At 44.5% G+C, this 26095-nt stretch overlaps 1 protein-coding gene across 2 annotated transcripts in view; it reads left to right on the top strand.

Annotated features, from left to right (window-relative positions):
- The window catches only part of LOC138511597 (interleukin-6 receptor subunit beta-like), a 665901-nt gene that overhangs the window by 120331 nt on the left and 519475 nt on the right, over positions 1–26095 (top strand). For both annotated transcript variants that reach the window (XM_069627378.1, XM_069627379.1), the window contains exon 3: positions 15488–15538. In XM_069627378.1, coding sequence (XP_069483479.1) covers positions 15488–15538 — 51 coding nt within the window. The remainder of the gene's footprint in view (positions 1–15487; positions 15539–26095) is intronic.

Below are 26095 nucleotides of genomic sequence, written 5' to 3'. Positions count from 1 at the left end.
TAAAGTTACTCCCTCCTTCCTTCAGCTCCACTCTGAGTTGTACATCCTCTCTCCTTGCCCCTGCTGTTATCACTTCCTTCCACTCCTCTCCTCTGCTGCTTTTACTTCCTCCCACCTTCCCCCTGTTCTTATTACCACCTTCCACTCCATTCTGGGACTAACTTCCTATACACTGTTCTTCCTCCGTCCTTTCATCGTATATTAGTGCTTCCTCCAACGCCTCTTTAAGTCTCCTGCTGCCACCTTCTCAGCTCTCATCTTCTGCACTCTCAAGTCTCCAATATTTTCAAATTTTTTCTCCAGCCTCTCTCCTCCCCTGTAGTCTACCTCCTTCCCCACAAAACCCCTGCTGTAATATCTCACTATACTTCACTAGGCTGCCTGGCTTCTGTAGAAATATCCTTCCTCTCCCAGGGCAGGCCTAGTGCTGAGGGGTATGAGGGGGAGCACATGGTGTGTAAGGGATGTGAGGGGCATGTTCTCCCACATCCTTATGGCTGAATGAGGCTGCAAGGGCTGATATAAATCTATAGGATTCGCAGTGGCCATTTTGGAAATCTTCTGTATGCATTGAGATGCTCGATAGACTGCTTGTGCTTAGGATATGCTGCTGTGCGGCTGTTGACCAGGACATTTTTTGGGATGCACTAGGTTTTTTTTTTAGAGCTGTTTTTATGTTCCCTACATTGTTTAACATGTTATGGCAAGTACACAGATTTGCAGACTTCACAGGCAGATACCTGGATCAGGGCGGACCCAGAGACTCCCAGAGGTCGATTTGTGGATCCATGAATCATGAGAAACCTATGAAAGTTAGGTTGGCAGCTTCCCAGGCTTATCCCAGAGTTTACTGGGGAGCAGGATGGGGTTTTGGGGTCCCTGGGTTGGAAAGAGAGGCCTAGTGGAGTTACTAAATGGAGTCCCTTTAGGGTAGTCTGAGGAGGGTCCTGCACAGTGCAATAGAGCCCTGCTAAGCCACAGAGACCACGTGACAATGACCAGGGGGTCCTCGCCATATCATCCACCGGTTTGGGGAGGGTACCAAGCCTGTGCTACCCAGAGCCAGGCAAGGAACTTTGTCACGCTAAGTATTGTCATGGCATGTGCGCCCACATCATTATATGTCACGTTTTGCCTTCTCATGCCTAGGTACTCAAATTATTACTGAGTAATGCCATCATATGTCCAGGTACTCCACCATGTGTCGGGGAGGGAAACTGCATGCTGAGTTGGCAGCACATAGAAACCACTACTGCTGCTTGCCATACATTGTCATAATTTTCCAGATCTTATATTATTATAATTGGATATTTATAACGCGCTTAGTAATACCCAGAGGTTTCTAAGCGCGGGTCTTGGGGCGAGCGCGTTGCCCCTGAGCTATCCTCCCGGCCCGAGATATCGCATCAGGAGGCCGATTACCCCTCCCTATTTTTTACCCGTTGATGTCCAGTTGCATCAGTATTGCTGGCATACACCGTGTATTACCATTAAATAGGAAATAGTTGCATCACATGACGGTGATTGCTATCCTTTGCGGGGTCATCTGACCATTTGCAAGTTAAACCGTGTGTCTGGCAGTGCTAGCCTGTTCAGATATGCTCGCCATGCGGCAGGATTTTCCTGCCATGCACTCAAAGCATTTGCAAAGTACCTATCATATGGCCGGGCACTTACATTTCGTCTCAGCAAATGCCCATTTACTCGTGCCGTATGCCACAGTGCCCATGTATGGGCAGGTATTCTTATTAGGGCCAGTCTGCCTGCCCCCCCTCTGCCCTTGGAATGCGGCCTGGGAAGAGCAGGCACGCCCCCTTCAGCCTGCAGTGCGAAGGCGTATGGCAATCCTGCGCTCCTCTTGCCATGCCGTGTATGTTGTCTCACACAAATGTGTGTATAACTATTGAGATAATGTATCCCTTCACAAATTCGTGTGCTTTACCAACAAGCCAAAACTAAAAATATAAGCTCCTGACACAAAATAGCTAAATAGCTTCTTCAGTGCCTTTAATTAGCATCTCTCTCCCCGACAATGTAAGACGTCCAGCACTATCCATACAATATGTAAGTGCCCTTGCCACATCACCCTCAGCTCTCCCACACTCCTGTGCATTTTACAGCACACTCTACAACAAGGCCAAAGTAGAAAGATCTGGCGACGCTTGATTACACTTCAAACACTTGAGTAGCTGTGGCTTGAAAGTAAGCCAAACACGCATTGCCAAAGCAAACAGTTTGAGCTTTTGTCTAAGCATGGCATAGGTATTTGACAGGCACTGCAATAATGGTAATACCTGGCCAAAAGTGGGCACCAGCTGGAAAGTGGTGTAAACACATGGGACTGTGGCGGCAGTGCCTGGAAAATGCCTGTCTAGTACCTATACACAAGCCACAGCTGTTAGCTGTACCAATGTTTGGTTTTAACAGTACTTCAGTGCAAGGAACATATGCAAGGGCACACATGCTACTTACAAATCACATGGCAGAAGGGGACCCCGCTTAAGACATTTGTATTACAGCAGTAATGCATTTGCAGCTGCTGTTAAGCCATCAACCCTTGGAAGACGTCTTCCGGTACAAAGTGTGATGTCACTGCTTGATAGAGCTAGCTCAAAGAGATGCCAGATGGGTTTGTCTTGGGCCTGGGGGGTGCAGTTTATGAGTGGGAATGCTCTTGGGGATTAGCATGGCCACGGGCAGTCAATGGATGGGTAAATAACCAAGCAACACCTGGAAGCTTTGCTGTGTGGCCCTACACACACATCCCACCTCCCTTCTATCTCCAGTCCAACGCTATGCATTCAGCTCATAGGTGGCACGTAAGCGTCACCTAATAGCCAAGACTAAAAGGCTGCTGCTGCTGCATTGCTGCTGGCCGAACTGCACCTGCACATATTAGCAGCAATTGGGCCCGCTTAAAAATGCTTCTATTGAGCACAGATGTCCATGCCTATTTGGCTTGAAAAATAAATTCTGTACACGTTTTGTGTGTTCCTTGAACTCAACTATTGTGCATCAAATTGTTAGAGAGTCTTTGATTTATGCTGCAAGCAAATATTAAAGAGCAGGGCTGATCCCCTGTAATGTTCACAATGTATATTGCACATTGACAAAATGGGGAAGAACTCATTTGGAGTGAGAATTGGCAACATGAATTGGCATTAAAGAAATACAGAGAGCGTTGATGCACAAGTCACGTCCAGGCATATTAAGAAACCTGTTCACGCTTCGTAGACATGTCTGACACCTTTCAGTTTGTAAACAAGGCAGAGTGCAGATAGGGCGAATAATCAGTGGTTCTCGTGTTGTACTAACAGCAAAGAACAATATATTCTGTGCTATGTGTTCTTGTTTCACATCCTTTTGAGTGTGCGTTTCTATGGAGACCTCTGTAGCACATCGTTGTATGATTGCAGTTAAAATGAACAACGTTCATCTCTTTGAAAAGCAAACTAGAGTCCTAAAAAAAGTACTTATGTATCAGCAACCATACAGATAAGGCACGTATTGGCCATTTGTACTCCCTAAAAATAGAAAGAAAACTCACCAAAAAAAACAGGGAGTAAAAATACTACCAACAAAAGTAGGGAACAGACACATAGGGAGGGAGGAGCCTGTCCCCCTGCCTTCCTGCACAAAGCTCCACGGATATGTTTGCCCAATAGAACGCGTAATGTCACAGGAAATGACTCTACTATTCTTGCTGCCAGGTGCCAAGAGTACAAATCTACATTTGAATGCGCATGCATGAATAACTTGGTGCAAAGAAATATTTGTTACAAAGCATTTTTGTTTTTACAGTTACACATATTTTTACTCTCTCATTAAATACTCTCATTGGGAATGGGACTTACATTTTTACTCCCTAAAAAATCATTTTACTCCCACCTTTGAAAAATAGGGAGTAAAATACTCCAACTTCAAAAACGTATTTGGAGCACGGTATATACGGATGCTCTATTTGCAGTCCCTGTGCTAGGTGGTGATACGTTACAATAAAGCAGTTTTGGGTGCCACTTTGATACCATCAGCTTCATTTTAAATGAGGCTGGGTGTTAAATGGAGGCATTAAAACGAGGCGTAAAGCTTTAATGCCTCCGTTTAACAGCCTGCTTCATTTTCCAGCAGTGAAGAGATGGAAGAGGGGCATGAAGAGGAGACAGCATCCCTGCTGTGCATTACTCCTCCCTCTCTTCAGTGTGTTTTGTTGTACACCTGCATGAGATATTCGTGCAAGCATTCAGCTAATGGATTCCTATGGAATCCTCCTCGGTTTCGCACCTGGTTAAGACTGTGTGGATCCCATAGGAATCCATTGGAAACGCTGCCCGCAAAGCATATTTGCAGGTGGTGTTGCACGCAAGTACTAATGTTGGTGTCCCTTGCATGCAATTGCATTAAAAAAAAAATATATAACCATCTGTGAGTCTTTAGAAAATGGCTGATCATTATGGGGTAATTTTAAGCTGGCTGGCTCAAGAAAAACAACTCCAGCTCACGTCCGTCCTCTTCCAAATCGGCAAGAGGCACAAAGCAGAGTTTTCATCTCTGATGTTCTTTCTTCCTCTGTCGTGGCAGAGCACACAATTTTACGTCTGCGTGAGATTTTGCATGAGGAGAATTAAATATATTCCTATGGAATCCGCCTCACTTTGGCACCTGCCAGTGAGCAGGTGGATTACATAAATATCCATTAGTAAACAACACATGCAAAGCGTAATTTACAGGCGACCTTTACTTTTTTTGCGAAACGGAATAAATAGGAAAAGCAATTTTGTTTTAAGCTTTACTTTTGCACTCCGCCTTGCAAAAGTTGGCAATTACATGCAAGGGACCTGCTACACATAAGTGCCAGAATTGGTGGGCCGTAGCACGCCATTTACGTGTTTTAAAATGACCTCCTATGTGTCCCTCCAGATGTTTTTGACAACTCCCGTGAAGCGTAACCACTGACTCTGCGGTTCATGGAAGATAAAGAACAAAATGTCTGTTCACATAATGAGTGACTCTGCCTTGGGTGTAGAGACTGGGACCAGGTGCCTTATATAGAAATACAGGTGTAACTGAGTAACCAGATTTTGAATTGGGTGACATAGGGTTTCAGCCAGGGACAAACCTGACAGATGGGCAAGGCGGAAATGTAAGGGCAGAGGAGCATCTAACCGTGGTAAAATCAAGAGTAGAGGGATTCAACAGGATAGAAAGAGAGCATTTTGCAGGAGGATATGATTGGTTATTTATAACGCGCTTAATACCCAGAGGTATCTAAGCGGCACCCGGGGATCGAACCTGTGGTGCTGCGTGTCGTCTTGCTTTCAAGGTGAGCAAGTTGCCCCTGACCTATCCTCCCGAGACAAGGAGAAATTGGTACTTAAGTGCTAATTTGAGAGCATGATTCTTGGTGATAGTTTTGATATCAGGGTGTAGGAGATATCAATGGTAAGGGTCAAGTCACAAGAAGGATCGGAACTGGTAGAAAGCACAGGGTGGGAAAAGGTTAAGAAAGGCTGTGAGTGGTACTGGACGGAAAGGTGTGGGTAGAGGAATAGCAAGAGATTAGGGATAATAGCTCTGCGAGGCCTAGCACGTGGACAGATATAAAGACGAGAAGTAGAAATATGAAGATGGAGTGGTTGTGCATGGAGAGCCAGGCAGCGTGGAGACGTTGAGGAGAGGCAGGCGAGCAACGTGGAGTGTTAGAGAGAGTGCACGCAGAAAAGGTGATTCTTTTGTTCATTGTGGAAAAATAATAGAGAGGAAGGTGCAGTAGTAGCATGGAGTAGTAGTTAAGGTGACTGCACTCAAGAATGGAAATTAAAGATATGGTTTAGTGATAGCTTAGTAAGTTGAGTTTGGTTGCAGAGGTAATTGATGTTACAAATTGTAGCTTTAGATCACTGTTAAAGAGGACCCTTAGTCTAGGAGAATGATGAGAGAGTTTAGGGTTGAAGGAAGAGAATGAGAAGACGATCTTGGTGTCATTGGCAAAGAGATGTGTAGAGAGGAAATGTAGAGGGGGGAGATGAGAAAACAGGGGCAGAGACACGAGGCATTGGAGTGGAGTCAGAGGAAAAAGTGTTCCAAGTCAAGGATAAGGATCAGTCCGAGGGATAGAAGGCTATCCAGGTGAGGGCAACGTCCTAAATTCTTAGATTAGAAAGAGTAGCGAGGAGTGATAGTTGTGCCACAGTTACAAAGGTTGCAGATATGATACAGGGGATAAGAATGGAGAAGAGTTTGGTGCAGCGAGAAAGTTGGAGGCGTTCGTAAGGGTAATTTAGGTGAAGGAACAGGTACAGAACTCTGAATGCAGTGAATCGGATGGATTATTAGATTTTAGATAGTGGGTTATTTCATGGAATATTGCACACTGCAGGACTTTAGAACAGTGGAAGAGAAGCAGGATGTCCTGGATTAGCAGATGGTGTTTTACAGACAGGTAAAACAGTGGAGAATGTGAAGCAAGTGGGCACGATCCCTTAGGACAGGCAGAGCTGGAAGAGGGAGGAGAGGTGGAGCAGGTTAGTGGAACTTTTTCGAAAATAACTTGCAAAGCAAAAAGACCACCCAGTGCAAACAGACCAACATGGTGGGTTAGCTATGTGGAGAATCATCATCACCTCAGTGAGAGCAGTATGGAAGAAGGACAGAAGGGAAGATGTGGGGGAGGGGTTGAGGGATAATAGATTGATGAGGTATTGCACATTTTAGAAATATTGGAAGAAAAGCAGAGGTTGCAGTCAGTGGCTGGAGGGTTAGGTGGAGCGGGGGAGCAGCATTACTTGGAGGGTAGAGGATGGTTTCTGTGGGTGAGATTGTACAGAGGAGATGCGGTTGGTAAAGTAGTGGATAAAGTCCTTGACATGGCCAAGGCCAGTGGTGGGATTCAGGTGACAGGTCTGGTAGGGAGAGAGGCAGGGATTTCCACCAGAAAGGTAAGTGAAGATGTATGTTGATCTTGAGTAGATGGACATCAGGAGTGATCCAGGGTTGGAGTGGGCAGAGGGTGGAGTAAGCCTGAGAGCGGTGTAGTGGTCTTCAAAAGGGGAACTGAGTGCCACATTGAAGTCATTGAAAGAATGGTTTACGTAAGCGTCCTGATGAGTGGAGAAAACAAAGAGAGAATACTGGATGTCCAAACAGAGAGGTGGATCATGGACACTGATTTGAATTTACATTTGGTGGTGGATGAAGTGGGCATAAATGAGAGAGGGGATGAACTGAGACATTAAAGTGAATGACAGAGTTGTCAGTGGGGTAGGGTCTATCGTGGGGTTGGCTATGGTAAGGCAGGATGTGAGAAAGAAAAGATGTAGAGAGTTGCCTAGTGTGTCGATAAGAAGGTTGTGGAGGGACGAGAGGGAGGGAACAAGGGAGAAAGATAAAGACGGTCCTACTAGGCCTTGTGACATTCAGATCATGCAAGTGCAGTAACAAGAAGTGCGAGGGGGGTGGGTGGAGTGCCTGTCTGTGCAAAATGCAAAGGGCTAGCATGGGAAGCGAAGCGCAGAGTAGAGAGGAGATAGTGCAAGTGAAAAGGGGGTAGAGGGCAGGGGAAGTGGGCAGCAGGGGCTAAGTAAGAACTAAAGGGAGGCCAGGAGGGCAAGTGCCAGGGATTGCATGATGAGGTGCAGGGGGTGAGGGTCCACTTGCTAAGTGCTTGGAGGATGTGGGTGGACTGGGCGGTGTGTCCTGGTGCCCTACAGAGGCACTTGGGTGCCTCTGTAGGGCAGAGTCAGAGGAAACCAGGCAGCCAGTCACTCCGGCAGATGGCGGTGTTAGCAGGAGATGGTAGAGGGAAGGAGGAACAGAAAAGGAGGGTCTTGAGGAGCTTCAGAATTTAAGGAGATCTGGCTCAAGCCTGAGAGGGGCAGGGAGACCATTCCAGAAGGAGGCTTCTGCAGAAGAGAGAGATCTATCCCAACTCTCTGATTGGCGAAGCGTCTGATCAGCAGAGAGTTGGAGCCAGAAGACTGAAATGCTCTAGCAGGGAGGTATTTATGGAGAGATAGTTGGGTTTGCCGGGGTCCTAGGCCCCAGAAAGCCTTGTGGATGATGCACAAGACATAATCCAACAAAAGGAGATTAAGGGGTATAAACCACAAGCATCCCCTTAGACTGAAGGGATCAACCCTTAATAAATTGAAAACACAAAGATTGTGATTTAAAATTGCTACCTTATCAAGGTGGATTCCATTACAGGACCAAATTCATTTATGGTGCAGGAAAAAACATTGCATGACAGCAAGTTTATAGAAACATACACATATTTTATTTATCAAATGCATACAAAAAGTTAAAAAAAACTCACAATGCTAAAGTGCCTGTACCGTCTTCTACCAACGAGATGAGGAAGACACGTACACTATTGTGTCTGCATGTGTTAACACCCTTGAACAGGTAAGTTTGTTAGTTTGGATTCTCGTCCGTTAAAGTGTCTTGTGCTGTGCTAATAATCACACTGGGCCATACCTCATTAAACACAGCTCACTCAATCACATTCCATTCATTCTTTCTTCATTCACTTTCACAATTTCATTTCACAACCACAAACTGTGCCCGACATGTTTCTTTCCGCGCTTGGTTTCTCGTATCAAATACCCGGAAATTCTTCAGGGGCTTGTGTGAGGGGTTAGTAAGACATGCAACATCTAACAATGTAGCTCAGTAATTAAAAACAAATGGATTTTACAATCAGGAACATTTCCTTTACAGAATTCTTGTAGGAGTTGCAGTGATATTCTGTCTCCACGGGGTTTTGATCCCCTTATGGTCGAATGACCTGGAAGGAAATCTCCACCTATCAAGGGGCAATAAAACAGGAATGTCAATAACCTATTTGCTCTGCACCATTATCTGACGACTGTTAGTTAATAACAGAAATCTTGATTCCAAGTCTAATCACATATTTTATACAGTGAGGCAGATCTGCCTGCATCCAGTACAATTACTACTCTTCCTAGATCTATTGGTCAAGTCTCAAGGCTAATACAAAGACTCTCTTAAGCAATGTCCAAGCTTATAATACTCTTGCCCATGGGCTTGGACGCAAGGTTCTAGTTCACTCACCGTGAGGTACAGTGGATGTGGACTGCTCCGTATACGCAGGATCTCTACGTTGTGAGTTTGTCATCAGAGAGTGGAAAAAGTGCCATCTCGAACCTCACCGGGAAAGGAGTCGCTATTAGCTACAGAGATTCCGGGGAAGAGAAATGCAGAGACACAAGAAGAGCCCATTAGCGATGCCTTCGCGTGTTTTTCTATGTTATTAGTGCAGTTAGCATCTTCGCAGCTTACCTAGTCAGACGAAACTTTTTCCCCAAATATTGTCTAAACAGCGTTACTTTCTTTTTTTCTCTCATGGATTCTCGGGTTTCTCTTATCCAACCTCGGTACGTCCCGTGAATCACTAAGGGGATAAATCCAAACACCCAGTCATCAATTAGTTAACTCCTCTAAGTCACCTTACAAAATAGCAGAGCTAATTCATATAGTTCTCAATCGGTAACCTACATTGTTGGTTCTATCACCTTTCTTGACCGAACATGGAGGAGGATTATGCGGCTGTGCTACATGCGCCGTAACCTTTATCGCAAGCTGAGGTAAGTTCCCCCTGGGTCAGCTCTTGCCTGTACTACTGCTCCCAGTTTGTTTCAAGACCAAACGGGTCTCTGAAAAAAATGAGAGAGCCAACGTCATCTCCGGCGTACCCGCTATTATATAAACAGTTTACCAGTTACCGCCACGGGGCGTGTAGCACGCAGCATGTCTATAATCCTTTACAGAAGCATGGGTTTCTCTGGGATAAGATTTTAGCCTCTTCCCCACCCAGTATTGGTCAGCCAGTCCATCATTTAGAAACAAACATGTTTGCTTCTCGAAACGGTAACGACTGATTAAACCCTGATAGTTCTCACCGTTTCAAGTAGGGATCAGGGTTCCGTTTCTTTCTGTCCGACTTGCCTGATTCCTTTCTGCACGGGCCGCTTCCGGGAAATCTTCAGTTCCTTTCATGCATGTCCTGGAGTTTAAATGCTTGCATTCCAATCTCGCGCACGCGCTTTCTCAGCTAATAAGTAACCCGTCAATCATTAGCTGTTTACAATTGACATGTTACTACCGTATTCGTGTCTGGCATTACGCGACTTGCGGATGACCAGTAAAGATGTAACCTCAGGATTACCTGTCTCGTTGGGGACCATTCGCACTGAGCTATTGAGCATTCACTACATGCGTAAGGAGTGGTCGTAAAATGTGGCAATTCCATGATCAGAGATTTTCTGCAATCAGAATATCTTCCGTTATTCCACCCACCATTCGATTTTTTCGTTGAGTCCTGTGACCATACTATTGGTTAGAAAAATTAGTTGTTGTTCTTTTAATAGTATTCTCCTTTTGTCCTTATTGCTATCCAAACCTGGCCTTTGTTTGTATAGGATGGTCCAGCTCAGGTCATCCACAGAGTGTAGCTGTTCAATCCAGTGCTCTATTAGTGGGGCATTATGGATTTTGTTTCTAATGCAACTCCTATGTTCGCCAATTCGAATTTTGATCTTTCTGTCTGTTTTGGCCACGTAGATTTTTCTACACGGGCACCATACTGCATATACAACCATGTTGGATTTGCAGTTTGTGGAGGTATTTTGTCGCCATGGAGTTATTAGACCAATGTCAACCGCTGTGCTCCTAAACGTAAAAGGGCAACATGTACATTTACCACATTGGGCATGCCCCAATAGCTCTTGGAACCCCCATTGCTGAAGCAAAGTTTTCTGTTTGGTTGGTTTTCTGCTCACATCATTTCTTGTAACATGTTCTTTCACATTCCTGCTCCTTTTGAAAGCTATAATAGGTCTTGCAATAGGTAAATCGCTTTTCTCTAGGAAGTGCCAGTTTTTTCCAATAATTTTTTTTATTCCATTCGAAAGATGATTAAAAATGTTCACAAACACTATTTGTTTGGTTTTGTCTTTCACTGTGCGTTGTTCCCTATATTCCAGAAGTGCCTCTCTATTATTGTTGTTTGCCCGTTTTACTGCATTTAGGGTGATGTTTTTAGGATAGCCTCTTCCGTCAAGTTTGTTTTTCATTTTCTCAGCTTCAATCTGAAAGTCTCTTATGCTGGTACTGTTCCTTTTTAACCTCAAAAACTGACCCAATGGTAAGTTGTCGCGTACGTGGCGAGGGTGAAAGCTAGAATAGTGCAATAAGGAATTTCTGTCTGTTGGTTTGTTAAAAGGTTTAACATACAGTTTCTTAGTGTCTGAGTCATCCAGGATGGCAATGTCTAAGAAGTCAAGAGCTTTCACACTGTGTTGGTGCGTGAAAGGTAGGAATCTGTTTTTGCAGGTCAATCCAATCAAAGAATAGTTCCAATGTTTGTTCATTACCTGTCCAGATAATAAAAATGTCGTCTATATAGCACCGCCATTTTCTAATGTGGCTGATGAACTGGTTAGTTGCGTCCATGATAATGTTTGTCTCGAAGCCCTCCATATACAAATTGGCAACGCTCGGGGCCAGGATGGCACCCATAGCCGTGCCTTGAACCTATTTAAAGAATTCCCCATTAAAGTGGAAATAGCTCTCCATTAGTGCCATCTCTGCGCACCACAATATAAACGAAACTGGGGTACTCTTCACAATGTGATCTATTAGTAATTTCTCCTCCAGCACATCCAAAGATGCTTGTTGGGGAATGCTCATATATAGGCCCCTACATCAAGGCCTACCAAGATCTCAGTTGTTGGTTCAAAATTCAAACCTTCCACAAAAGAGGCCATTTGATGAGAAGCATGTCAGAAATACTTCCCATCTGGTGCAACCATCAATTGGCGATGAAGAGAAAGGGGAGAGGGCAGAGACCATGTGGGGAGTCCATAGGTCCTGAGAGGGAGCAACAAGGAGAATGTCTGTGACAGTCTGCCTGGAAGAAGCGTTGACATATTTGTCAGCGATGGGCAGGCCTGGGTTGGAGAACAGGAGATCTTTCTTGAACCTTTTCTTTCCAGACTTCGAAAGATGGGTAGGATAGGTGATTGAGTAGCAGTTAGAGTAAATAGGGGAAATGGAGAACACCATGGAGGGAGAGGGCAGAGAGATGGAAGGGGAGAGAGAGAGAGAGAGAGACAGAGAAACTGCACAAAGCTCAATGAACTCACAAGGCGGCCTAGCAGCAAGAAAGGCATAGATGAAACAGGTGCACAACATCACACAGGTTGGCGAAAGGGGTGATGCGCTCCTCCAGCAGAGGAGGAAAGAGGCAAATCAGGTGGGAGGAAACCTTCTCCAGATAACGAGGAAAAGTGACCTTAAATCACCAGTCACAAGGCACATCGGGTGATTACGTTGATGTCACTTATGGCAACTTGGATTACAAATGGCTGCAATGGCTGGAAATGCGGCGAGCTGGTAGCAGGGGCGTGGAGGAGTAGTGGGCGGCATTACATTGGGATAGTGTGGGATAGTGCCACAACAGTGCTGCAATGACTCCTGCATGGGTAAGCCAGGCAAGGATGTTCACAGAATGTGCCTTCCAAATAGCAGGTCTCTGGTGGTTTCACAAATTGAAAAAGCAATTGCTGGATCTGTACTCCTCTACTTGATAGTGACTGTGGTGCAGCCCCTGGATCCACAACTCAAGATCTGCGTTCCATGTTCACCCACTTCATGGTAGAGGTGACAATCTCAATACACTGATCCCTGAGTCAGGCGCCAGCCATGCTGTGTCCCAATCCCCACACAGTTATAGGTCTCATCTCACCCTGTGACTGTTCTGCTGCAGCCAATTTCTGCATTACTGGTGACCAATCGTGAACAGAGTTTCAGATGTGCTCAGCACTCGCTCTCAAACACTTTTCCTGTTTGCCCGGTCAAGATATTAGGATCTTAGCAGCGGGTTTGCCACTGCCGGAGTCCCAGCACGGTCCCCCAGGCAGAACTCTGTCTTGCCAACACACAGCTTTTCCCCGTCGATCAACTCTGGCTCCGTTCTGCAGCACGTAGTGCCACCAGTGAAGCCTCCATCTTGGACTGCTTATTGTTAGCTCCTGGTGAAATGTGCTACGCCGGGCCAGTATCTGTGTTCCTTTCTCACCTCAGGCATGTGGCACACAACCAGAAGCGTGCTCAACTGGGTTATGAGCACTAGGCCCCAGTTGAATAGCAATGCCGGTGTGGCCCCCCACACAGCTCAGATTGTGCGCACCTCAAACTCACAGCCTGACCGTGCAGTATCTGGACCTGTCGCCACTCCCATCTGAGCCTCCTTGCTCACTGCTGACACTGGGCCATTGCTGCCGCACTCCTCTCGGACTGCAGGTATGTATCACTGCTCTTGCCGCCAGGCATGCCGTTCCCTGAAGCGTCTTGGGTGAGCAGCGTAAGTGCCACATTTTCAGTGGATGATAGTTTACTTGAGATCTACAAGCATGTCTTGAGCTCAGATATATGTAAAAACAGCAGATGTCCACAATCTTGTGGATCTCTCCCGTCCACTGCACACCCAATTGTTATCTGTATACACAATCAATGTTTAAATTGTTGTTGAATTATAACAAATAAAATACTTTCTGACCCACTTTATGTGAAAACCTTTTTTTACTCAAGATGAATGCAATCGTTTCAATTTGTTGTCCCCAAATTCACAATTTCATATTCAATCAACCTTAATCATTGACAACTTTCAAATTTCAAACTTTAACCAAAAGAAATTGTTTTTTAGAGAAAATGATCTCTATTATCAAACTTCATAAGTGAATTTATTACAGATAAAAAATTGAATATATAAGATTCTTGTTGATGTACACATATGATAGAGTTCACAATCCTATATCCATATGTTGCTAGAGTAATCCTTATGTATTCCACTCTATGCGTTTCGGGGTAATTTAACCCCTTATTCAAGAGTTGTTTATCCACTTCTTTGAATTTGTTTAGATACAATTAATAGATAAAGGAATTTAGATACTACATTCCATCCACAATCATTATCTGTCATGATCCTTAAATCCGTAGCACAAAATCACCTGGGTGTACTCTCCATAAAAATATGTATCTTCCTTTAGATTCCTTTAGAATCAAATCAGACTCTATCCTCACATGCTTAGGTGTTGGATGTCCTAAAAAAACTATTCAGAAAGACTGTGTAAACACCTATGTGTAGTTGGTCTACTATCTTGGTAAAATCAATCTATATTCACAATGTGTCCAACTTATGTTAAAGGGAGATTAGGAAAAGTTACCTGTGCAAGTAGTGTCCTACTAATCGCTAGATCCTTGTTCAAGAGTGACGATAATGCACTTCCACACAAAGGTTTTAATGGCAGTCAATATAATCACGCCCTTTTGTGTGCATTCTGATTTCACGTCAGATCTAAAAATAAAAAGGAAGTATCATGGCTGTAGATATTCAATCGACTGTAGTAACATGTAATGGTTACCTCAAGCAATATGTAATATTCAAGTGGTGAATCCAACTCACCACATGTTGATTAGCTGAAGCCTGTGCAGGTTATAGGTGATCCTAGTGGTAGCTTGTCCAAGTATATGCGATAATCCAATGGTAATCCTTCTGAAAATATTCTGAAAACAAAGATATTCATCAGTTGTCTATCTATGGTAATTGATCCTGACCATCACTAGATGGGTAATCAGTCCGCTGGTATCATTAGCTCACCTCACATGGGAATCACGAGCGTTTGTTCATCTCCTCGCCGCGAGAAAATGTTTCAAATCAAAATGGCTTTTACCATTTAGTGATGAGAGGTGAACCCCACACTTTGCTCTATGTATGTTTTGTACGAGTTATTGAATACTCTTGTCGTATGGACGAATCATTTGTCCAAAATAAAATAAAATATTATAATTTGTTTATTAAATATTCATCTTATGTCACATTAATTCACATTAATTTGTTCTGACTTAGCCCACAATTGCTTGCGGCTTCATTCATTGTGTGTTTAAATAACTTAAACTTCATCAGGTTTTTGAATGGTTCATTTGGGGGACAAACCTTCTTGTTGTTACTTATTGTACTCATTCCTTCCCAACAGCTTTTGAGTTTCCCCTTTGGGTATTTTTACTCAGTTCAGGCATGCAGCCTCTAGAACTATCTCCCATCGAACATAATTGAACAAGGCGATCAACAGAAAAGCATTGAAAACATGGCAATGCCCTCACTCAATCTAAATAACTGCATTCCTCTTCCCCCCATACTGTCTCATCTCACAGTCCTCAGCAGTGCCAAGATGTCCTAAAGTGAACCTTGTTCTTTGTAAATCCTTAAATACGAAATCCCGAAAAATAAGTAGCAAGACCCAGTAAGAGAGCAAATCATTATACATAGCTGAATGGAAACACTATTGCAGACGATTGTGCTCAGCATTAAAGGACGATTTTTCAGATCATTGTCAAAAAGCGGATTTCATATTTCCAGATACCAAACATTAGGATGTTATTAAACCCGTCTTGCTTTTCTTGATCCCAGGTCCTTCTGTTTGTTCAGAGTGCAGTCTTGAAGAATGCAAAATCTCCCCAGGTAAATGACATCACGCTTTGATTTCCATTGTTTGCATATTATATAACGTGCCCCCCGATGAAGAAAATGATTTTACAAAGATGTGTTTATTTTGCCATAGCTTTCACGTCACTTGAGTGAATGCTGATCTCAGACAATAATAAGGGATGCCTAAGATTGTTGACAATGTGGCCATTCACAAACCATTTTCGCAGCCTTGAAAAGGCACAACAATCTACCAGCACAAATTGCACCTGACCATCAGAATTGTTAAAAAGGCCAGTTGTGACCACTCACAATTTGATAAAGCACCACCCCTTTACATAATGCTCATTTTGGTTACAGGATGATTAGAGCAGAGTGGCAGAGCACATAACTAAAACCAATGGAATATTAGGCCGGAATTAGCTAACGAATAAGACAGGGGCCATGTGCAGCCCCCCGACCGTGTGTGTGGAGGCTGTGATCCCAATGTTTCCCCAAAACCTGGCTGGGTCTCGGGGAGGCCAAGATTTCCACCCCTCCCCACCCCTGAAACACAGCCAAAGTTAAAACCAACTTGTGGATTAACCAGAGCTGTGTTGTCTCTGCGCCACCTTTACTGCAGTGTTTCTCCCTGTGCCACCTTCACTGCAGTGTTTCTACCTGCTCCACCTTTAGTGCATTGTTTCTCCCTGCTCAACCTTTACTGCAGTCTTTCTCCCTAAACCATCTGCACTGCGTGTTTCTCTCTGCTCCACATTTACTGCAGTGTTTCTCCTTGCACCATCTGCAATGTTTCTCCATGCACCACCTTCACTGCAGTTTCTACCAGCTCGACCTTTACTACAGTGTTTCTCCCTGCACCACCTTTAGTGCAATGTTTCTCCCTGCTCAACCCTTACTGCAGTGTTTCTCCCTGAACCATCAGCACTGCAGTGTGTCTGCCTGCTCCACCTTCACTGTAGTGTTTCTCCCTGCTCAACCTTTACTGCAGTGTTTATACCTGCTCCACATTCACTGCAGTGTTTCTCCCTGCTCAACCTTTGCTGCAGTGTTTCTCCCTGCACCATCTGTACTGTAGTGTTTCTACCTGCTCCACCTTTACTGCAGTGTTTCTCCTTGTGCCACCTTCACTGCAGTATTTATACCTGCTCCACATTCACTGCCGTGTTTCTCCCTGCTCAACCTTTAATGCAGCGTTTCTCCCTGCACCATCTGTACTGTAGTGTTACTACCTGCTCCACCTTTACTGCAGTGTTTCTTCCTGCGCCACCTTCACTGCAGTGTTTCTATCTGCTCCACATTTAGTGCAGTGTGTGTCCCTGCTCAACCTTTACTGCAGTGTTTCTCCTCCACCATCTGTACTGCAGTGTTTCTACCTGCTCAACCTTTACTGCAGTGTTTCTCCCTGCACCACCTTCACTGCAGTGTTTCTACCTGCTCTACATTTAGTGCAGTGTTTCTCCCTGCTCAACCTTTACAGCAGTGTTTCTCCCTACACCATCTGTACTGCAGTGTTTCTCCCTGCTCCACCTTCACTGTGGTGTTTCTCCCTGCTCACCCATTACTGCGTGTTTCTCTCTGCTCCACATTTACTGCAGTGTTTCTCCCTGCTCAACCTTTACTGCAGTGTTTCTCCTTGCACCATCTGCAATGTTTCTCCATGCACCACCTTCACTGCAGTTTCTACCAGCTCGACCTTTACTACAGTGTTTCTCCCTGCACCACCTTTAGTGCAATGTTTCTCCCTGCTCAACCCTTACTGCAGTGTTTCTCCCTGAACCATCAGCACTGCAGTGTGTCTGCCTGCTCCACCTTCACTGCAGTGTTTCTCCCTGCTCAACCTTTACTGCAGTGTTTATACCTGCTCCACATTCACTGCAGTGTTTCTCCCTGCTCAACCTTTACTGCAGTGTTTCTCCCTGCACCATCTGTACTGTAGTGTTTCTACCTGCTCCACCTTTACTGCAGTGTTTCTCCTTGTGCCACCTTCACTGCAGTATTTATACCTGCTCCACATTCACGGCCGTGTTTCTCCCTGCTCAACCTTTAATGCAGCGTTTCTCCCTGCACCATCTGTACTGTAGTGTTACTACCTGCTCCACCTTTACTGCAGTGTTTCTTCCTGCGCCACCTTCACTGCAGTGTTTCTATCTGCTCCACATTTAGTGCAGTGTGTGTCCCTGCTCAACCTTTACTGCAGTGTTTCTCCTCCACCATCTGTACTGCAGTGTTTCTACCTGCTCAACCTTTACTGCAGTGTTTCTCCCTGCACCACCTTCACTTCAGTGTTTCTACCTGCTCTACATTTAGTGCAGTGTTTCTCCCTGCTCAACCTTTACAGCAGTGTTTCTCCCTACACCATCTGTACTGCAGTGTTTCTCCCTGCTCCACCTTCACTGTGGTGTTTCTCCCTGCTCACCCATTACTGCAGTGTTTCTCCCTGCACCATCTGCACTGCAGTGTTTCTCTGTGCTTAAGTTTTACTGTAATATGGATTTCAGTGGCAGTTCTGGCAGGGATGGGAGGCGGGGCCCTACTGCATGAGGCACACACCAACTGCTTCTGTGCCACTTGGCAGAAGTGAGCGAGGTCTCTCCGAAATCCCCAGCAGAGAATTGCATGTTGCTCCACCAATCACCTGACACCCGCGTATGCCATCTAGAGTAACTCCACGGAGTAGGAACCATGGTTACTGTCAGGCAATTGTCCCTGCCGTTGTAGTGGGTGATCCATCTACTGCAAAGCCTGGGTTTCATTATGTGGTGGTAGATGTCCTCATTTCACCTTAACATAGCAGGTTATTCAAAAGTAGAACTTGAAAACCCATGCTGTCTTATGGGATGTCAACAAAGTACAGTACTTCCATTATGCAATTCATGCCTTGACAAAAAATCACTGTGTCTGAACACATTTCTGTTAAATGAACAATGTTATGTTTCTTTTAATATAGTTTCTGATGTTTAAGATTAGGACATAGATCAATTCTATGTTACCACAAAGGTTGCAGTACCTTATTAATCCATAGCATAGGATATCTTGCCTCAGCTGTTTCATCTTCATTTCTATTTTCAGCTCTATCTTTCTACCTGGTAAGGCTGCACATGTGGCACGTAACGGGGCCCTCACGGGCAGCTTGGCTTTCTAGGGGCATGTTGCTGCTCATCAGTAGGCTGTAATCCAAGAGGTTGGTGATGACTCTCTCTCTATGATTGTGTTCTCATAGATAACTTCTAGGACACCAGAGAAATTCAAGTATGTTCAATTCTTCAAGTAGACTCTGCTGACATCTTGTTTTTTGTTTACCTTTCACAAGGCCTTCATCCTCATAATTGGTCTGCTGTGCACCACTTCCAGGTGTTTATTCTCTGAGTTCTCAATTTGTCAGTCTACGGTGTGTAATCTCCATAGCAATATTAATAGCTGTCATGTAAATTAACCTAAGCCTTATATTTTACTGTTTGAAGGAGACTCAAGTAGAATGCATTTTACAGCATCATTCTGATGAATTAGAGAAGCCCCCAGAAAGTAGTGCAAGGAATTACTGCTTGCTAGCAAGATGTCCTCAATTTGTTTCTGCAAGCATGTTCAAATTGTATTGTACGCTGGGGCTGTACAGTAGCATATGCAATTTTATATCTTCCCCCTCCCTAGTGCAAACTGTGGAATCGCCCCTGTCTTGAGCTGATGCAGTATGGCCAGGGACACTGAGTACAAGTTTACTGATCCTGATCTCCTCGGAATCTACATCTAGTGGTACCCCACGCGTGTGATGTATGCACACACAAGCATCCATTCTGCATGCCACAATCATTGGAATGTGTGCAGTTATCTCAGCACAGATGACTGGAATTTTCCCATTCCTCAATCTCTTCATTGAGGGTGTAAGTATCCACTGCCATATGCACGAAGGCCACCCCATCTGCTGCCACATATTGGTTAACATTCTGGTCCATGGCTGCACTGTGGCCTTTTGCTTTCTTTGTCACTGATTTTAATGCTTTTGGATGAACTGAAACAAACCTCTATTGCTCACTACACCAAAGTGAAATCTAAATAGGAACCAGTGCTAGTGACCCAAGTATGTGCTTCTGGGATTCTCAGAGACTCTATCCATTTTCATAACAGTCCCTCCCTAATACGAATGTGATTTTTCAGGGATTTACACCATACCTATTTGCAGTTTACAAAATACGAATGGCTTATTTAAATGGATCTGCTTTCTCAATGGCAGATGAACATGAGTGTGTGAGAGCTTTCTGCTATATCAGACACTGTAAAACATCTCTCGGTGTGTTCACATACAAATTACTAAAGCATAGAGCGATAAACAATTCCCCCAGAGTGACACAATTTGGTTGAGGTGGCAATCTGGGATTATAATCCACAGCTCTTGGTAAGCAAATGATTTATTTGACCACCTGGTATCAACTAACAACACCTTTTAAATACATATATATCAGAACATCCACCAATGTATCTTAAACCATAAAAGAAGTAATACAGGTATGAATACAAAGCATGGAGTCATCGCACATCAAAGACAGTATAGAACATTTTGTTAACATGACTTCATTTGGGTGAATACGTGATCTTAACAGGATGTGCCGTGACAAATAATATTGCTTTTCAAGGAACAACTAAAAATGAGAAAAAGCTAAGACCTATTATAAAACTACGACTTTATTGGCTCCATAGAAGTTAACCAATAAATACAATATATGGATACATTCGTTTATATGTAGCATCAAGATTATTAACTTGATATCAGACTTTTCGATTAGTAATGTTGTAAAAAATTAATATTGAGGTAAAGTTAAGTCTTAATTATAAAGAAATGGATTAAGTGAAATCACTGCATGCGTAATGGTCTTAATGAAACACAAAACATAAAATATGGGTAAAAACAAGTGGCAAAAGGGTAAAACAAAATGCATTTAGCACTGTTTTGTAAAATGTTTTTGAAGTTAACATACTACTCAATGGGCCTCATTATGAGTTTGGAGGTAGCCATGCCGCTATTTGCGGCATGGCTGCCTCCAAACTCGGGTCCGGGTTCCCCGAATGGGGACTTACCGGGTCATTCCAACCTTGTAGGACGTTAATTACGGGTACGTTATTAGCTCCATGGTCCTTTAGCGGTTCCCGCTAAGGGACCTCGGAATGCAGTGGTAAGGGGTTAACGGCACCGGCATCCTTACCGATGCCGTTAACCCCTAACCGCCGCACTCGGAATGAGGCCCAATGTCAGAAAGGCAGCCGATGGTCATCTTTGCAATACAGATAAAATGCCTTTTAATTTTACATGTATTGTTGTACCTGAGTTATCTATCACATCTAATTGGAAAAACGCTAAGAAGAAAATAAATATCAAATGTAGGTGCAATAACATTGTAATGTCCACATAATTGAACAATATATTACTAACATTCCTAATGAATGACTAACTCACAATTAAGAGGGTATATTTGTATCACCTACTTCTAATACTAAATTTGGTAACAAATATTTTGCTAATTCTGTATGTTAAAAGGAGGATATATCCACTGTACAAGTTAACAAACCTCCTTAGCGATATGACCTGATTCAAAACCTTTAAGTATTTTTTGATGTACATACACTCTAGATGTCAGTGCATTCCTGACTATTGTTTTTAGTTTTGAGATGATCTGAAGATGTTTAATTTATGAAATATACAATATGTTCTACAAAGCTATCGTCAGTCTGAAATGCAGCAGGCTATGTAGTGCTTACATGCTTTGGTGCATGTGGTTAGGCATCCACTACATGTAATGATGTGCCATTCATGAGTTTCCTCTATCGTAAACAAGAAATGGTTTGCCAGATATTCAAAAACAAACCATATCCGAACCATATCATTTACAGGTATTTTACTTTTTTCTATAATGACCAATCATGACCTAATCTAAATGGCCCATCACCCTTTGCTGCTGATGCATGGGTCAGCGGTAAGCCTGGACACAATTGTTATGTATATCTATCATATTTATATATAGTCTAAAGAGGGGCAATCATGGTTGGATTTCAGTTTCAGACTTTCATGATCATCTTATGCAGAGAGAAAGGTTGAGGGTTCATAGAGTATTTGAGGCAATAGGCTTTAGATGAAGGATACATTGAAAATATGGGGTTCATAGAGTATTGAAGAAATATGCTTTAGATGAGTGATACCTAGAAAATTAATATGATTTGGTTGAGGAAGAGGTCGAAAATTGAATTTGGATTTAGCTAAGGATGTGGTCGGAAATTGAAGTTGGATAGGATATTTTGGTCAATTCTGCTGACTCCGCTTTATATTACATGACATGAATGCATATTTGACATTTCATGTCAGTGTGAGGAGAACATTACAGAATTGTTTGGAAGCAGGTAATGCCTTAAATTTCATGAAGTCGCTGTAAATCAATATGACACTTTTTTAGTGGCCTGACAAAATATTTGTTGCAGCATGTTCCTGTTTAAGAATGTTTTTGAGCACACAGGATGAGTCAGTGGCTGTAACTTAGTATGGTGTCATTCTGTTGCCAGACCAAAATACAAGCCATTGTATTGAACACATGTACATCAGTGCACCATCCACCTCTTAATGGCCAGACAAAATGTATTTTGTTAGTTGCAAAGTTGAGAATAACACATTTAAGAATTATGTTTAGACATGGGAGTGCATGCAGTGGCTGTAACTGGGTGTATTCTCTCCTTGTGGACAGAGCACATAGTAGTTACAGAGAAAAGATCTTATTTGTATTGGTAGGAAGTGCCTGTAAATTAATGCTCTATCCTTTAGTGGCCAGACAAAATACTTGGGACAGAAGTTGTGAAGTTGTGGGTAACACATCTGGATTACACATCTTAGAATTCTTTTTAGGCAATACCAATTGTATTAAGTTGCTTTAATTCATTGTGCCGTCGTTAAGTGGCATTACCAAATACATTTTGCTGTAAATTGTAAATTTGTAAATAGCAAATCTTAGAATTATTTCAGAGAAGAGATTACATTTAGTGGCTGTAACTCTGTGGTGTCTTTTAGTGGCCAGGCTCAACACTAGTTGCAGAGAAAAGGACATATTTATTGTAAAGCAATAGGAGATTGCATTCAGTGGATGTACACAGGCTGTGATAGCATAAGAGTGAATTACTTGGCTGTAATTGAGTCTGCTGTGTATAATCTGTGTGTGGCTATGGGGACAGGACCATTTTGAGTGCCACCGACATGTCCAGAGAGCATAAAGGGGGAGACTAGGGCATCCGAAGGGGTTTCAGCCCAGAGTGTCTGGGGCAGGTGGGGGATCGGAGCAACAGTGTATCTATTGATGAGCAGGAAAAACAAGTTCAGGAGTGCAGGATGGCATATGTTCTCTTCCACCACCCCCTACACCCACTGATGATAACTTGTAGGATAATGATGATAAAGAAAACCAAGATAAAAGTGCTAACACATCTGAGTCCAGGCGCAAAGCATGATTTTGGAAATCACTGATGCAAAGGAATAGAAGGCAGATAGCAATGCCATTGTTAGATAGATAGAAGGGATGGACAAATCTACTCTTTCGCTTTTGTACAAGGCCTTTCAAAGACAACCTCTGAAAGTGCAAGGAGGGCGTGTGTTGCAGCCTCAGCACCATCTCCACCAATGCCATAAACACCATTGTGGCCAGTAGAGTGTAGGGGACAGGTCTTCTTGCTCCAGCAATGAAACCCAAAAGTGTAGAAGTTCCTCAAGCTACTGGACAAAAGCTATTAGTTTCTCGCCACCACTCTCGGTGCAATAAAACTGCTTACTGGGGAAAGTCTAGATCCAAGTTGCGTTCCACATCTATGTGGTGTTATGTGATGCAACAAAATGCACATGCCTGTGATAACCTAGAATACCTGTATTGCAGCACTCCCAGAAGAAGGCAATAACCATATTTATGTATTTATTTTGTATTTATAACATGTATGTAATGCCCAAACCCAGGGGTATCATGGTGTTTGGTACAGTAAGACAGTAAAAAGTACATTGACACACATTTTACTCATACTCATAACCCCCCAGTCTGTACTGTCAACTGTGAGGAACTGGAGGGTATTCTCACTCCTACTCCCGTATAGGCCTCTGCACAGGTGGCCAGGGAAAGGCCATTGCTATTGGAACCTGACTGTGGGGGTGAAGAAGTGAGGGAGGATCACTTGGGTGGAGGGTCCTTGAGGATCGGGAGTGGGAAGCCCTTGGGTGAGACATGGTATCCTCCTTTCCCTATTGACGACCAACCTAACCCTGCCCCAACCTTTATGGGACATTATAAGCCAGTCCCCTCATTTTTCCACATGTAACACCTGACAGTACTGGGACGAAGAAGAGACCACTAAGAGCAGTGAAGATTTCACCTTTTCACCACGTTGCTACTGGGACGAAGAAGAGGCCTTCTAGGAGCTGTAAGGGTCAGACATGTCCCTTTAATTATGGTCAGGCAGGGCTAACTGGGCATCCACACCTGCAGCCTGTCAAGAGGCTGCAGATGCATATATGCCAACATTCTGTGACCAAAAATCTGTAGGAATCTGAAAGTTTCAAAAATAGTCAGGCGAGGAGGTAATGATAGGAATAGGGCACGTCAGCAGCCCATTGTCATTGAATGAGCCCGCCACCGCGGATGCATTCTATGACAATGAGGCGCCCGCCACGGCTTCTGCCTCCATGCCAGCTCGGGGAAGTCCTTGAAAGACTCCTCCGAGCTGGCGTTGTGGGGGGCTAATGGCACCTTTTGTCAAAGGCACCGATGGCAGAGGGGCGCATTTAGCCCACTGCCGTATGCGCCTTTTACATCAAAAGCCTGCATGCAGCGCCTTCTCCCGCTACGCCAGCTCGGGGAAGTCCTTGTAAGACTCCCCTGAGCTGCCGTGGTGGGGGGCTAATGGCGCCTTTTGACAAAGGCACCCGCGGCAGAGGGGCGCATTTAGCCCACCACCGTGGGTGCCTTTTGACATCAAAAGCCTGAATGCCGCACCTGCTCGGGGGAGCCCTTGAAAGACCTTGAAACAAGTGGGCTGTATGTTTTCCTCAGGTCTGGGAACCTCCACCTCCAGGTGGGACTAGCAGGAGCTGCTGAGGAAAAGCCCAGTGCAGAGAGGATGCCGCCAGCATCAAGGAAGCAGCCTTGGACCCAGCATGCAGAGAGAGAAGGACACGGCAGGCAAGCAGGGCTCACGCCGGCGGGTTTCCCGACTTCAGGAGTCAAGAGGAAGTTGCAGGAACCGCCGGGAAGACATGTAAAAGTCTGGTGAGTGTCGAGAAAGTGTTTAAACACTGGGGTACTCCTGGAGGACTGTAAGTAAATAGCAGTCCGTGTATTGCAAGGAATTGGCCAATCCTGCCGCAGTCCCTACCTCTCCTGTCCCTTCCCAGGCCCTCTGCATGGCACTGGCTTCTCACTTCATCTCAAAAACTCAGTACATCCTGTCCTCACTCTCCTCCTCTTATCCCCCTCCCGCTATTCCCTGCTCTTCCTCTGACCCTTCTGCAGCCACCTCTGCCCCCTCCTTCTCTGCCTTTCCCCTTTTCTCTCCAGACAAGGTTTCTAGACAAGCCCGAGACTATGAAAGTCTCGTCGAAACAGGTTCACCCCTGTTCCTCCAGAACTATCAAGGATCACATCGACTCCCTGGCTCTTGTCATGGCAGATTTCTGCAACCACTCCTTCACCACTGGAGTCTTCCCTTCCCCCCTGAAGCACTCTTGTGATATGATGTGATATGATATGATATGATATGATATGATATGATATGGTATATATAACGCGCCTATACACAAGTGTTTCAAGGCACGACGAGGCAAGGGAGGGGGAACAAAGGGAAGACAGACAACGATCCTACTAGGCCAGGTGTCATTCAGATCGCGCAGGTGCATGGGAAGGGGGAAAGGGAAAAGTGCGAGGGGGAAGGGAGAGGGGGAAGTGCAGTACAAGGGATAGTACAATAAATAAGATAAATAAAAACAGCCAGCAAGTGGCAAGTGTATGGTAAGTGCAGAACATAAGTACTGGTAGGGGGACTGTAAGGATACATAAAACAGTCCCCAGGTGCAGGGGCTGCCAGGGGGGCAGTGCAGGTGGGCAACTGGCAGGCCTGGGCCCAATATCAGAAGGGAGGCCAGGTATCCAGTGCAGTATCTGTCAGGAGAATCAACAGGGGAGATGGGGAGTGAAAGCAGAAGCAAAGAGGAAGGTTTTGAGGTGCTTCTGGAACCGGAGAGGCCCCTGCCGAAGAGAGAGATCTACCACCAACTCGTTGCTTGGAGAAGCGACTGACCCTGAGGGAGTTGGAGCTGGAAGAACAAAGAGGTCAAGAAGGAAGATATTTAGGAAGAGAGGTAATTCGGCCCCAGGCCCCAGCAGGCCTTGTGGACAATGCAGAGGGTTTTGAACTTAATCCTCGCAGCCACTGGGAGCCAGTGCAGAGATTTCAGTCCTGGAGAGATACGATCCCTGGGCTGCACCCTCTTCTTAAGAAACCCTCTGCTGACCCCTCCTGCCCGGCTAACTATTGCCCAATCTCCATCACTCCCTTCCTGGGCAAGCACCTGGAGAAGCTGGCCAT

This window comes from Ambystoma mexicanum, chromosome 6p (assembly GCF_040938575.1).
Source record: "Ambystoma mexicanum isolate Mex_15411 chromosome 6p, UKY_AmexF1_1, whole genome shotgun sequence".
Lineage (NCBI taxonomy): Eukaryota > Metazoa > Chordata > Amphibia > Caudata > Ambystomatidae > Ambystoma > Ambystoma mexicanum.
Note: the sequence above shows the minus strand (reverse complement) of the source record. Positions and strands in the feature narration are given on the sequence as shown.